At 39.4% G+C, this 16,126-nt stretch overlaps 1 protein-coding gene across 1 annotated transcript in view; it reads right to left on the bottom strand.

Moving 5' to 3' along the window:
* Positions 1-1,991: 1,991 nt before the first annotated feature.
* The window catches only part of LOC309496074 (uncharacterized protein), a 176,959-nt gene continuing 162,824 nt past the window's right edge, over positions 1,992-16,126 (bottom strand). The window contains exon 4 of the mRNA XM_082166030.1: positions 1,992-2,412. Coding sequence (XP_082022156.1) covers positions 2,132-2,412 — 281 coding nt within the window. The 3' untranslated portion in view covers positions 1,992-2,131. The remainder of the gene's footprint in view (positions 2,413-16,126) is intronic.

The following is a 16,126-nucleotide window of genomic DNA, read 5'->3' as shown; positions in this document are numbered from 1 at the left end:
CAACCTCAACCACTTGAACAATACAAGGAGAGACAAGAAACTGCACTTTTAATGCTTTCAAATTTACAATATACAATTGCATGAATTATTCTTGAATTGACAAATACAATTTACACCTTTACAGTGCTTTTCTTGCACATGCTGTTTATTACAGTTGTATCTCCCTTGTTCTCTGTATTATTCATTTCATAGAATCATTTGATGGAAGATTTGAATAAGCCAGCAAGTGGTGTTTGCATCAGTCAGTGCTGGGTTCTGTTCAGCTGCTCTGTATGAAGGACCTAGACGTTTCTGAAGAACATGGACTGATTAGAGAAGGCTGAGTTTTCAGAGGACAGAATCGATGCTCTTGAAACCTTCAGCTTCATCTTTACTAAACTGAATGACATGCATGCATGTTCCTTGAACATGTAGTTAATGTCAAGTATATTTGTATAGCGCTTTTCACAATACAGATTGTATCAAAGCAGCTTCACAGTATTAAATTAAAATAATACAACAAAGTTTGTTTCAAGAGGAATTTATTAATTGATAAAATTTAATTAAATATCCCCAAAATATCCCCAACTGAACAAGCCAAAGGCAACAGTCTTTGGATTCAATGTCATGAATCTATAAGTATTCTTTCAAACTGAACCAGAAGAAAGTACATAATGTGCCAATGTGACTTTGCATATTCTTTGTTTTTAAATATGCCAATATGTCAACCAGAATGCCTATTAAACTGCCATTTTATCTTTTAACATACCATACCAACATTTTACATATGATTTTTGTGGCCCTCCATTTATGCTGCAGAGGACTAATTGTTGATTAAACATGATGAATGTATTTATGATTATTAATTTCCTGGATTAAACACTTTAATTTAATCTATAAACAGTACTATTATTTATATATATATATATATATATATATATATATTAGGGGGTGTAACGGTTCACAAAATTCACGGTTCGGTTCGGTTCGATACGATACACTTGTGTCACGGTTCGGTACGGTTCGGTACGTTTTCCATAGGCTACAGCAAAAATAAATAAATGCCAGAGAAATTTCCTTGAATTAATTTTTTTTTTAATTATTCTTTTATTTAATGAAACTAGCATCATAAAGTATGATTTTTTTATTATTTTTTTTTGTTGCTTTTTTTACTGAGCAATAATGGAGCTATACTTGACTCTTCTTATGAGCATATAAAACAAAACAGCTCCTTGGACAAAATGAGATGTAATATTGTAGTAGTAGGCTGGTTATAAACAAAGGTTTATTTTAGTTCAGATTAACATTTGAGGGCAGCAATTGTATTCATAATGTCAAAATAAAACAGACGTAATGTTACTTGAAAGCATTATAGCCCACTATTCCTGACAAACTTCCATACCTTGCAGTTAGTGTTACTACAGCAAATCCATTCCACGGTGAATGTTGCTGATCTGTGGACACCGGCCAGTTCATTCATGGCACAATGTTTCTTCCTGGTTTCCACGTCAGCGCTGTTTGATCCGTTAATAACAGAGAAATGTTCATGTTTCTCACTAGATCTCGCAGCGATGTTATTACTTCAGTGGCAAATTCAAAAAGCATTTGAAATTCAAATGCTTTCCTTACTGGTCTGGATCTCTTAGCGCTGTGTGGTGTTGCTTGATCAGGCTCGCGCATAGGGCTCGCGAGTCCCGCTTCACAGGTCAAAACTGATAAACGGTCCACACAAACACAATAAGAGTAGCTCAGTTTCGTTCCTTACATTGCATTTGCCAGTTGATGTTGTGGTCGCGCCAGCCTCTATGAGCGCGCTTGCCACCCGCGACGCGCCTTCATTTGAAATAACGAAATTATGGTCGGCAGAAAAAATGGTCCAACGAACCGTTCGGTACGTAATGCGTACCGAAAACCGAACCGAAAGCCTCGTACCGAACGGTTCGATACGAATATATATATATATATATATATATATATATTTATTTATTAACCCAGCATTTTTTTGAGTGAACAATAATCTATTGCAAATTTCAAACACACACATTATACCTCAATAATACAGGTTCATATGTTAATGATTCTTCATGATTTCCTTCTTAAATCATACGCTGAAGGTTCAGAATTATTGGAATCACATTCTGCAAAGCTCCTGTTATCTTAAGGGAAACAGTAGGAAACCACTGAAAGTGCTGTGGCTATTGTAGCTATCATATATCCTCGCGCCAGACCAAAGTCTCACATAGACAACATCTCCAACCTCCAGGATCAACACAACTCCATTCGAGGAGTTTAACTCGTTCTGAGGCCGATTAGCATTGGCTAAAACCACATGCTCTCCATTCTTAACAATGGCTGCAGTTGCGTGAGTTGGGCCATGACCAAATACAGAGATTCTGAACATGTACGCTCCTTTCAGCGGGGCTGTGAAAACACCTAAATCAAATAACAAGAGATACAGAATCAGATGTTTCCTGTATGGTTGTTTAATTATCAAGCACACTCTGTAATAGTTTCATAAGATGGCAGATGATTTCAGGCTGTTTACATGACAACAATGTACTAAAAATGGACAAGATTTTTCTTTACATTTTTCACGTACAGATGTTGTCAAAACAATCCCCATTAACACGGATTCGTGGAAACTACTTTAAACGCTGTATTCTGCTGCCTGGCCAGTAGGTGGCAACGTCACTTTGTAAAGAAACACCACGCACCTTTAGACTGATCACGTAATCACAGTTTTCACAAATTCACGTTTTTGTTGTTTACACGGAGACGATAATGGTATTGTTTCCAAAAACTTGCACTTTGAAGCCCTATTTCAAACGTTTGCATTTTCAGTCCCCCAATGAATGAACGTGTGAATGAACGGCCAAAGCGCATAAACCTGAATCACATACAAATTTTTACGTGTTTAATTGAAACTGGTGTCGTGTAAACCAGGGGTTTTCAACCTTTTAGGATATGCGCCCCCCCAAGTTTGTCTAATTTCATTCGCGCCCCCCACCCTCCCAAAGTGCGTGCAAACGAACATCATTGCTATACAAGTTGTGAAGAGGTTCAGTGTTTGGAAGGAAGACAGGGTCGGCATGACTGGGACTCGCACGTTTTATTTACAAAACTCAAATCAACAAACAAAAGTCGCGCCAACAGCGCATTCACCGTAGCCTTGCTACAGCATACAAAATAATCTCACAATAAAACTCTTTCCACTCGTCAGGAACTCTTTCCACACGTCAGTAACTCTTTCCACTCGTTAGTAACTCTTTCCAGTCGTCAGTATTTCCACAGGATCCGCCAAACTCTCCCGTTACAGACCTCGCGGAACCACGCCCCCCTCGCCACGCAGGTGAAACTCGAAAAATTAGAATATCGTGCAAAAGTTATAATTTTGATGATTATGGCTTACAGCTTATGAAAACAAAATCTCCAAATTCAAAATCTCAGAAAATTAGAATATTACAGGATTTTAAATACAGAAATGTCGGCCCTCTGAAACGTAATCATGCGCATACAGTTATATACTATTAGTTTCACCTTCAAATTTGAATAACTGAAATACAAGAACTTTTGCACGATATTCAAATTTTTCGAGTTTCACCTGTATTATGTGCTGCATATAGCATGCATAAAAATAGTTATATTGAAACAGTACATATCTAGCTTACCTAATGTGATGGCTGAGCCTGTTTCTGAGAGCACAACATACCAATCCGTGGTTTGATACCCGACACAGCTATCCGTAAATCATCGTCCACTGTCAATAAGCCTGAGCGATACTTGCTTTTGATGTAAGTTAATATAGAAAATGTTGCTTCGCAGAGCCAAGTTGAGGCAAAAGGCAAAAGTATATCAATTGCAAGTCTCGCAAGTTCAGCGTACTCTGTCTCCACTGACAGCCAGAATTCCGGCAGTGTGTTCGAGTCAAACAGTGTCTTCAAAGTTCGGTCACTTGAAAGGTCCAGAAGGGCATCCTGCTGATTTGATGACAGACTCACTGCGCTTTCGATGAAGGGGTTACGAACCCAGTCATACTGGTTCCAACTATGCTGCCCAGGAAAATACTAATTGAAATGTGCAGACAGGGCTTGTAGATGGAGAGTTATTTCTTTTTTTTGTATCATCCCAATTAAGCTTATTTTCTTATTAAGGTTGGGAACATGTCTATATTACCCCCATCAACCTGCCCACTCCATCGCTCCAATTTCCTCACAAACCCCACAATTTTATTGGACATTGTTAGTAGGTTTGAATTCGGGCCCTGAAGAGACGAATTAAGGGTATTGAGTCTATCAAAAATGTCAGACAGGTATGCAAGATCTGTGCGCCACTTTGGGTAATAGGCCAAACAGTCTTGTTTTTATGGCGCAAGTCTTGATGAAATTGACAATTTGCGTTGCTGTTTTAAGCACTGCGTTCAGTTCGTCAGGAAGAGTTTTTGCTGCAAGGACCTCCCTGTGGATCATACAGTGGGTGAAACGCACATGCGGAGCTACTTCACGAACCAAAGCAGTGAGCCCTTTATTTTTCCCTAACATGGCTCCCGCTCCATCTGTGCACACACCGACACAGTTGTCCCAACAAAGACCAAGTTCATCCAATTTACCATTGAGTTTTTCAAAAATATCTCTTCCGGTGCATGTTTTTTCCATTGCTGAGCAAAATAACAGATCTTCAAGCAATTTTCTCTCATGACGGTAGCGAACAAATACAAGTAGTTGCGAGGAGTTTGAGATGTCTGTCGACTCGTCTAATTGCAATGAAAAAAAAATTCCGTCCCGTATTCTCTCAATTAGTTGACATTTGATGTCGGTTGCCATTTCAGTAATACGGCGGCTCATAGTGTTGTCTGATAGTGGAATTTGTTCAACGTCACTGGCAGATGGCCATTGCTGCTGGACGAATGAGGCTGTCTGCAATTGTATGAGGCTTTTTGTCCTTGGCAACTAAATACGCCACCTCATATGATGCTGTAAGCGCTTTGACTGCCACAGTGGTTTCTGGTCATAGTTTGTTTTTGATTTCTTAATCCTGATTCTTTACGGCGAAAAAAGTCAACCGGTTTATCTTTTAACGTCGGGTGTTTGGTTTGTAAGTGACGTATTAGTTTCACAGGTTTCAAACTGTCATTTGCAAGCACCTCAGAACATACAACACACTGTGGACGTGGTTCGTGATTAAGTTTGATGCACGTGAATCCGTATTTTATGTACTGTTCGTCATACTTTCGTCGTTTTGATGCACCCAGGCCTTTGGTTTTTGCTATTAATCCTCTCTGCGTGGAAAGCCCCGTTGACGTGGAGGGTTCGACATCAATTTGCGGAAGTTGTATGGGTTCAGTCGGACACTCTTCTTCTTTTTTGCCTGACGGTTCACCCGTTTTATCACTGGTATTATTACGTTTAAGCCACCGGTCCATTTTTGTTTTGTTTTAATATTTAGCTTGAACTCGATCGCGTCAACTCTGCTCCTCTGCTCTGTAGCCAACTAATATGTAAAGGTCGCCTCGCCTGAATAGCTGCGGGACTATTCAGATTGCCCCCTCTAGTGGTATGGCAAGCCGTTTTAACATTTAATCATTTAAACCGACTAGTCTCTATTTCCATGCTACTAGTACTTATTTTTTAGATACTAGTATCTATTCCATTAAGTACTAGTACTTATTCATTAGCTACTAGTGCTTATTCTTTAGGTACTAGTGCCTATTCTTTAGATACTAGTGCTTATTCTTTAGGTACTAGTACTTATTCAATAGATACTAGTACTTATTCATTAGATACTAGTACTTATTCATTAGATACTAGTACCTATTAAATAGATACTAGTACTTATTCATTAGTTACTAGTACCTATTAAATAGATACTAGTACTTATTCATTAGATACTAGTACTTATTCATTAGATACTAGTTCTTATTTATTAGATACTAGTACTTATTCATTAGATACTAGTACCTATTAAATAGATACTAGTACTTATTCATTAGATACTAGTACTTATTCCAATAGTGACTAGTAACTATTCTTTTGTTACTAGTAACAAATAAAAAAAAATTGCCATTGACTTCTATGGGCATCTGTCATTCAGATATCAACTATTCAGTTCTGACTAGTATGTATTCCAATTGTGACTAGTACATATATATTAGATACTAGTAGTTATTTATTAGGTACTAGTACTTATTTTTTAGATACTAGTAACTATTACTAGATACTAGTATGTATTCAATAAACACTAGTACTAAGTAATTAGATACTAGTACCTATTAAATAGATACTAGTACCTATTAAATAGATACTAGTACTTATTCATTAGATACTAGTACTTATTCAATAGATACTAGTACTTATTCATTAGATACTAGTACTTATTCATTAGATACTAGTACCTATTAATTAGATACTAGTACTTATAAATTAGCTACTAGTACTTATTCAATAGATACTAGTACCTATTTATTAGATACTAGTATTTATTGCGAATGTTACTAGTAAGATTTTTTATTTTACTAGTCACAACTGCTTTTTTACTCGTCTTATGTTATGACTAGTCAGAACGGCCACTGGATAGTTCAATTAAAAATCTTACTAGTAACATTTGGAATAAATAGTAGTATCTAATAAATAGTTACTAGTATCTATTGAATAAGTACTAGTAGCTAATTTATAAGTACTAGTATCTAATTAATAGGTACTAGTATCTAATGAATACCAGCGGGCCGCATACTAGAGGCACGCAGCTCGCAAGTTGTTTTCTCTAGAATACCCTGTTCTCCTGTTATTTCAGTGTTGTATTTTAGTCAAGGTAAGGCCATCTTCGATTCTCTTGTTATCTTCTAATTTTAACTTCACATAATTCTGTATTTCAGTTAGACGCATTGTCACTTTAGAGAAATAGCCGCGAGTGAAACAAATTTAAATGTTTATAGCAATCTAATTTGCACGTAACTTAAGCCCTTGCTCCTAGCACTTTCGATCTGACACATTTTCGCGTTATTGACTTAATTGCCCGAATGAAACAGCATCTGTAAGAATTGATAGATATAAATAGAAGAGCTTCAGATCACTTCATTAGGACCAGCGGGCCGCATACTAGAGGCACGCAGCTCGCAAGTGGTTTTCTCTAGAATACCCTGTTCTCCTGTTATTTCAGTGTTGTATTTTAGTCAAGGTAAGGCCATCTTCGATTCTCTTGTTATCTTCTAATTTTAACTTCACATAATTCTGTATTTCAGTTAGACGCATTGGCACTTTAGAGAAATAGCGAGTGAAACAAATTTAAATGTTTATAGCAATCTAATTTGCACGTAACTTAAGCCCTTGCTCCTAGCACTTTCGATCTGACACATTTTCGCGTTATTTACTTAATTGCCCGAACGAAACAGCTGTACTCACTCAAGCGGTGAGAGCATTATATGTATATCTGTGTAATTTGCACGCTGTCGCGGAAGCGTCAGCGGAAGCGTTGAGCTCTCGTGTTCAGCCTCCTCGTGTGAAGACCGACTCGGGTAAAGACCAGCGACTCTACCTGCACGACTCCACCGAGCAAGGACACCAGAAAGGCACTTAAGTATCTCCTCATCCCTTTTTCTTCCTTCTACTTATCTTATTGTTCACCTAATCAACATGTGCTTTCAATACATTCCTGTTATCTCTCGGCAACGTCCTTTCATCACGCGCAATAGGCAGCGCAATACTGCCAATCTGCGTCCCATCCTCACATCCTCACTTACTCCTCTCTCTCTTTCCGTGGGTCTATGGAATTGTCAGTCAGCAGTCAATAAAGCTGACTTCATTCCAGCCTTTGCATCTCATTCTACTCTTATGGCGCTTTTCCACTGCATGGTACGGTACGGCTCGGTTCGGTACGGCACGCTTTGGCGCTTTTCCACTGCATGGTACGGTACGGCTCGGTTCGGTACGGCTCACTTATGGCGCATTTCCACTGCATGGTACGGTACGGTACGGCTCGCTTCGGCTCGCTTTAAATGGTACCACCTCTGTTGAGGTTCCAAGCGTACCGTACCGATACTAAAATGTGACGTGAAAACACTGAAGATCACTGATTGGTCAGACAGAATCGTCACTACCAGTGTCATTGTATTTGCGACACGAGACCATGCACGAGACAAACCCGCTAGATTTAAATAGCCAGTAGACAACAGCCAACGCTGTAGTTTCTGAGGGCACACACACACATGTGTGTATATATATATATATATATTATTATTAATAAATGAGCAAAACTTGGCCACAAAATATTTAATATTCAATTATTTTAATGATCACAATTAAAGTTTTAATTTTATTAAATTGAACAGCGCAAAATACAGCATTCAATCAAATATTCAAAAAGACTTAGTAATAATGTTATTTCTCTCTATAGGCGCGTTTACTACGAATATGGCGATCGTCAACTTCATCTTTGCCAGACACTGACAGAAAACACTATTTTATAAATAAAAATCAGTGCACGCGTCCCCGGATTTACAAATGCACATCTTGCTTGTTGCACACACATTATGTCGAAATAACGAGATATTATGTTGAAATAACATTATTATTAAGTCTTTTTGAATATTTGATTGAATGCTGAATTTTGGCTTGTTCAATTTAATAAAATTAGGCCTATATATAGCCTATATATAGGCTATACTATTAATAAATGAGCAAAACTTGGCCACAAAATATTTAATATTCAATTAGGCTATTTTAATGATCAAAATTAAAGTTTTAATTTTATTAAAACGCGTGCACTGATTTTTATTTATAAAATAGTGTTTTCTGTCAGTGTCTGTGCATGGCAAAGATGAAGTTGACGATCGCCATATTCGTAGTAAACGCGCCTATAGAGAGAAATGCACATAATGGATTACATAAGAGAGTAGCCTATTTCTTTTTGTTTTGAATTATTTCGTTTAAAGACATTTCAAGCTTTGTGTATTTGAGGATGAGATGCGCTCCAGTTAACGTACAATGCAAGTGACCGCTCGGGCGCCTCAATGATTAAATTGTCTATTTTGCATCTTATTCAATCCAGGCAATTGTTTGATGAAAAAATTATTAAAATTAAGATACAATTTATACAAAACGAAATTCACTTTAAAGAAATGCTTTCTACAAAACAAAACTTAATGAAGTGGTCAAAATTATGTCTGACTCGCTCCATGTCTCTCTACTCGTGCTGTTCACTTTTCATAATCAACATAGGCAGATGGAAAAAAATAACATAACATTAACTAAATGCGCTTTTTTAATGGCAGTAGGCTATAGTTTAAAACAGTACATTAGGCCTAGACTCTCTATTTGTAAAGATTGCTGCACATTCATTTAATTCTGAATTTTGCACACACAAGTTGAAAGGCATTTGTTCAAGTTCACGGATAATTGTGCGTGCATTTATTAATCATTATGATACTAAAATCATAACAAAGTAGGCTATGCTATGTACAAAAAATCAGATGAGCCCAGAATATGAACGCAACGTTTAATTACACGTTAAGAATTTTCCTTCCATATAGTAAACCATTATAAGAACGTTTAATTTAATTTAAAAACATCCACATGCCGAGAATCAAGAGCACCATCCCCTGTGTTGTGCGTTTGAAATGTGGCGCGTTTACGATGATGTCATGGCAGTAGAGGCGGCAACTATAACGATCAGTCCCACCCAGTTTGAAGCGGTACTAACTGCAATGGAAAAGCAACCGAGCTAAAGCGAACCGAACCGTGCCGTACCGAGTCGAGTCGTACCACGCAGTGGAAAAGCGAAGCGAGCCGAACCGTTCCGCGCCGAGTCGAACCGTACCGAGCCGAACCGTGCCGTACCATGCAGTGGAAAAGCGCCATTAGTATCTTGGGCCTGACTGAGACCTGGATTCGTCCAGAAGACTCAGCAACCCCTGCTGCTCTCTCTAGCAATTTCTCCTTCTCCCACTCCCCTCACCAGTCTGGGAGAGGTGGGGGTACAGGGCTTCTCGTTTCTAACAATTGCAAATACTCCGCGCTCTCTTCTCTATGCAACAACAACTCATTTGAATATCATGCTATTACACTTACAACTCCCATTAAGATCCATATTGTAGTCATTTATCGCCCCCCAGGTCAGCTGGGTAACTTTGTAGATGAGCTGGATGTGCTGCTGTCCACTTTCCCTGAGGACGGCACCCCACTTCTAGTCTTCGCTGACTTCAACATTCACCTCGAAAAGCCACATGCAACAGACTTCACCTCTCTCCTAGCCTCTTTCGATCTCAAACGACTCATCACCGCAGGTACTCACAAATCAGGCAACCAACTGGACCTGGTTTACACACGCAACTGCACCACAGACAACATCTTGGTGAGACCTCTCCACGTTTCAGATCACTTGGATCGATATCCAAGATGGCGCCGCGGATGGCTGCCTCGGTGTGGAGCTCTCCAGTTATTGTGTTGTTTTTGTTGGTTTGTTCTGCGTTTAGTCATTCTTTTCCTATCAGTTTCACCAAAGACGAACTACTGGACATTAGGAAACACACACCAGACAACTTTTTTACAGATTTTGATTACTCAGACGTTTTACTGGACATTCTCGTCGGAGGGGCAGCGGTGTTGTTCAAACGCGCGGTCAGACGCAAACGCGGGAAGCGCGCTGGCGCGCTGGTTAAACTCCGCGAGCGCGGCCTCCGTACTGCACTCCCCAGTATTCATCTTGCGAATCTCCGATCTCTTCCTAACAAAATGGACGAACTTCTTCTCCTCACCCGCACTAACAAGGATTTTTTAAACTCCGCTGCTCTGTGCTTCACTGAAACCTGGCTGAGTGAAGCCATACCGGACAACGCACTACATCTGCCGGGCTTTCAGCTGTTCCGAGCGGATCGCATCGCGGAACTAACGGGGAAAACGAGAGGTGGTGGATTGTGTTTCTACATTAACGAAAGTTGGTGTTCAGATGTAACAACACTGAAGAAGATGTGCTCTCCTAATTTAGAGGCACATTTCATAAACTGTAAACCTTTCTACTCGCCGCGGGAGTTTTCCTCATTCATTCTCGCGAATGTTTACATTCCTCCAGACGCGTGTGTGAGCGCGGCGATACAACAGCTGGCTGAACATATAGCTGAAATGGAACAAAGGTACCCAGACTCTCTTTTAATCATTCTTGGGGATTTTAACAAAGCAAATCTCTCCCGTGAACTGCCAAAATACAGACAGCATGTTACATGTCCTACCAGAGACAGTAATATATTGGACCACTGTTACACCACGATAAAGAATGCGTATCACTCCGTCCCACGGGCAGCTTTGGGGCTCTCTGATCATTGTTTGGTTCATCTTATACCGACCTACAGGCAGAAACTGAAATCAGCTAAACCTGTAATAAGGACTGTAAAAAGATGGACCAACGAAGCAGAGCAGGATCTACAGGCCTGCTTCGATTGCACTGATTGGACTGTTTTTGAAGCTGCAGCCACCGATCTGGATGAGCTCACAGATACTGTAACATCATATATCAGTTTCTGTGAGGATACATGCATTCCTACCAGGACATTCTTATCATTCACTAATGATAAACCATGGTTTACTGGGAAACTCAAACAGCTTCGTCATGCCAAAGAGGATGCTTACAGAAGTGGGGATAAAATCTTGTATAACCAGGCCAGAAACAGACTGACAAAGGAGATCAGAGTTGCTAAAAGAAGCTACTCTGAAAAGCTGAAAAACCAGTTTTCAGCCAACGACCCGGCATCAGTCTGGAGAGGCCTGAGGAACATCACCAACTACAAATCACCATCCCCCCGATCTGTGGAGAATCAACAACTGGCTGACACTCTCAATGCATTCTATTGCAGGTTTGAGAAGCCCAGACTCACACCTCACACCCGCTCTGATGTGCACTTCACACATCCACCATCACCTCCTGCAACCCCTCTCCTCCCCCCTTCTGCCATCCAACCTGAGCTTAAGGTCTGTGTGGAGGACGTGAGCCGAGTCTTCAAAAAACAGAAGACTAGGAAAGCTTCAGGCCCAGACGGCATCTCATCTGCTTGTCTAAAAGCCTGCGCTGACCAACTGGCCCCAGTCTTCACGCAGATCTTCAACAGATCATTGGAGCAGTGTGAAGTTCCCTGCTGCTTCAAACGCTCCACTATCATTCCGGTTCCCAAAAAACCTAAAATCACTGGACTTAATGACTACAGACCTGTCGCTCTCACGTCTGTGGTCATGAAGTCGTTTGAAAGACTGGTGTTGGCCTATCTGAAGGACATCACTGGACCCCTTCTGGATCCCTTTCAGTTTGCTTACAGAGCAAACAGGTCTGTGGATGATGCAGTCAACATGGGACTGCACTATATCCTGCAACATCTTGACAGACCTGGGACTTATGCACGGATCTTATTTGTGGACTTCAGTTCGGCCTTCAATACCATCATCCCTGATCTTCTCACAGCCAAACTGACTCAGCTCTCCATGCCATCCTCAATCTGTCAGTGGATCTCCAGCTTCCTGACAGACCGGCAGCAGCGAGTGAGACTGGGGAAGCTCACATCCAGGACCCTCACCATCAGCACTGGCGCCCCCCAAGGGTGCGTTCTCTCCCCACTGCTCTTCTCCCTGTACACTAATGACTGCACTTCTAAAGACCCCTCTGTCAAGCTCCTGAAATTTGCAGACGACACCACCGTCATCGGTCTCATCCAAAATGGTGACGAGTCTGCTTACAGACTGGGGGTTGAACAGCTGGCTGTCTGGTGCAGCTATAACAACCTTGAGCTGAACACGCTCAAAACAGTGGAGATGATTGTGGATTTCAGGAGAAAATCCCCAGCACTCCCCCCTCTCACCATCATGAACAGCACTGTGGAAGCAGTGGAGTCATTCAGGTTCCTGGGCTCTACCATCTCTCAGGACCTGAAGTGGGCAAATCACATTGACTCCATTGTGAAAAAGGCCCAGCAGAGACTGTACTTCCTTCGCCAGCTGAAGAAGTTCAATCTGCCACAGGAGCTGCTGATCCAGTTCTACTCAGCCGTCATTGAGTCTGTTTTAAGCACTTCCATCACTGTCTGGTTTGGTTCAGCTACCAAATCGGACATCAGGAGACTACAACGGACAGTCCGGACAGCAGAGAGGATTATTGGTGCCGCCCTGCCAACCCTCCAGGACCTGTACTCTTCCAGAGTGAGGAAGAGAGCAGGTAAAATCATCACAGACTCCACTCACCCTGGACACCCCCTGTTTGAACTGTTACCGTCAGGACGGCGACACAGATCACTGGCCACAAGAACATCCAGGCACAGGAACAGTTTCTTTCCACAGGCCATTTCCCTTCTGAACACTTAACATGCCCCCCAAGGCATATGCCTGCAAGTGCAATACTCCCACTGTCTAGTGCAATATTCTCTAACTCAGGTGATATTTATATTTATATTATTCATACTACTCAAAATACTGTAAATATGTTCATAATCTGTAACATGCACTAGACTCCCACTGTCTAGTGTAATATTCTCTAACTCAGGTGATATTTATATTTATATTATTCATACTTCTCAAAATACTGTAAATATGTTCATAATCTGTAAATGTTTATTCAGACTAAACCCAACTGTGACCCCTTTTTTTTTACTTTTTATACTATTTTATTTTATTTTATTTTTTTATATATTTTACTCTTAGAATTTGTATTACTATGTTTCTTGTTGTATTTGTATTTGTATATGTGCACTGGAAGCTTCAGTACCAAGAAAAATTCCTTGTGGGTGCAAGCACACTTGGCAATAAAGCTCTTTCTGATTCTGATTCTGATTCTGATTTGGAAATCCTGCAATGTTGAAAAAATCTGCCTTCACCTTGTTCAAGGTAGAGACGTCAGTCGGATAAAGTGGAAGTCTTCCTGACAGCGCACAGGCAACCCGATGAATAATTCTTGATGCTGTAGACTTGTGTACCCCAATTAAGTCTGCAGCTGTGTTTATAAAACATCCTGTGGCAAAGAAGCGTAGAGCTAGACATACTTGTAGCAGTGGAGGGATGCTAAAATTTCTGGAAGTTTCAGGCCTCAAATGCTCCTCCAAGTCAATTGCTAGTTCTTGTATTGCATGTCTAGGAAACCTTAGCTTCTCCAGCAGTTCCTTTTCAGAAAGGACTTCTAATGGGTTTGAACGGTCTTTGAAAACTTTCTCTTCTTATTGCCCTTTCATAAAAGCAAATATTAAAATGTGCCATACCGCAAGACAAAGTCGTGCCACTTTGTGAATCTAGAGCACTTGAGTTTATTCGTTTCCATGGCAACATAGATTGTAAAGGAAAGTTAGCCAAGGGGGAACCAGTCTTACTTTTTTGTCTTAAATTAGACCAGTCTAAAATGTTATGCAACTGACTTAAAAAGTAAATACCAGTCTTAAAGAAAAAAATTAGACGACTAACTTGCAAGACTAGTCTTAAATAGATTTATGCAACCGGCCCCTGTATTGTGAAAAGCGCTATACAAATAAACTTGACTTGACTTGACTTATATGTCCCCAAAAATTCAAGATATTTTTTTTTCTTATATTTATAATATATTATGTATTTATATTGCAATATCACACAAGCAAGAGTGCCGTTTTCACCAAATATCAGCATGATTGCAAATGTGATATATATTTTATTCAAAAGTTAAATGAACAAGTTAACATTGTGAGTTCGTTTTAATTGTCAATATTGTTTGTTTTCCTTTATTTTCGCCGATGAAAATTCAATAATGAAACCGCAGCAGAATCTCCGTGCAACAGAGTATAAATGCAATTAATACGCATTTTAAACGAATCAGTTTAATTAATTACTCACTCATTAAGACAGTGACTTACCGCCACCTACTGGCAGTTTTAGTTTCTTATTTAAAGTACCCTTTAATTCAAATGTTAAATTTAGAGAACATTTTATATTTAAATATTGAATAATAATAAAAAATCTCATAATCTCATAGCATTATTTATGTAATTGTAAATGCATTGTAAATATTTGTGAATTATAGGTTGCACAGTTTTTACATATTGTTGATAAACTTAAAGCTGATTAAAATAGCTTACAACTGTATATACAAACCTAACCTAGCTAGTAAGCCAGTGGTCTCAACTTGGTGATTAGACAATAAAACCAACAAAATCTGCCTTTTCCTTTTTCCATACAATGAGATACAATAAAAAAAATTATATATATATATATGTGTGTGTGTGTGTGTGTGTGTGTGTGTGTGTTTATACACAATACAGTGATGATATCACACATGGTGTGCACATTTTAATTACTGATAAGACCTGAACCATGCTAAAGCTTGTCCACAAATGCCAATATAATTCTAAAGCTATCCAAGAGATTGTTGTGGTCTGATGTCAAAAGAGCTAATAGGAATAGATGAAAGATGTTAACTTTGATAAGGAAGGTTTCTGTGCTACAATAGGGCTTAATTCCTGACTAAAGTTTCTGAATATAGTTGAGAAAACACTATTTTTTTTACTGTAAGATTTGGGATTGGTATATAATAAACATCTTGGGTCAAGTTAAATGTTTTTTTTGTGTGTGTGTGTGTGTGTGTGTGTGTGTGTGTGTGTGTGTGTTTGTTTTTTATAAATGCCAGATTTCTTGAAAAAAAAGTTTTTTTTTTTATGTGTCCTAAACAAAAGTGAACAGTAAACAATATTGAGATGTTCCTCTTTCAGTAACTTATTGGGTACAGGATCTAGTGTTGTTGGCTTTCTTGCTTTAATGCAGCCTTTTGATGGCTTTATGTTTTTAAACTGGTGTTAATTGTCTTCTTTCACTTTAGACCTGATTGCACCGAAAGAAGAGAGACAAGAACTGAATGTAATGGAAGAGAAAGATCATGATTTCATGACGGGAGAAAAATCCACACAAACTAAAAAGAATTCCTTGAAAAAAAGAGCTCGGACAATCATTTGTACCAGTTCTGTCCCCTGCAAACTGTGTGGAAGGCCTTTTGGATGTAAAGCGAGCCTTAAAAAGCACATGAGATATTACTCTGGAAAGACGACTCACAAATGCAAAGTGTGTGGGAAGAGTTTCATTTGTGAAGGAAACCTTTATCTCCACTTGAATAGTCCCTTGGAATGGAAGCCTTTCGCATGTCCTCAGTGTGAGAAGTGTGTTTTCCGAAAAAA

This window comes from Leuciscus leuciscus, assembly GCF_965113295.1.
Source record: "Leuciscus leuciscus genome assembly, chromosome: 4".
NCBI lineage: Eukaryota > Metazoa > Chordata > Actinopteri > Cypriniformes > Leuciscidae > Leuciscus > Leuciscus leuciscus.
This window is presented reverse-complemented; position numbering and strand designations above follow the sequence as displayed.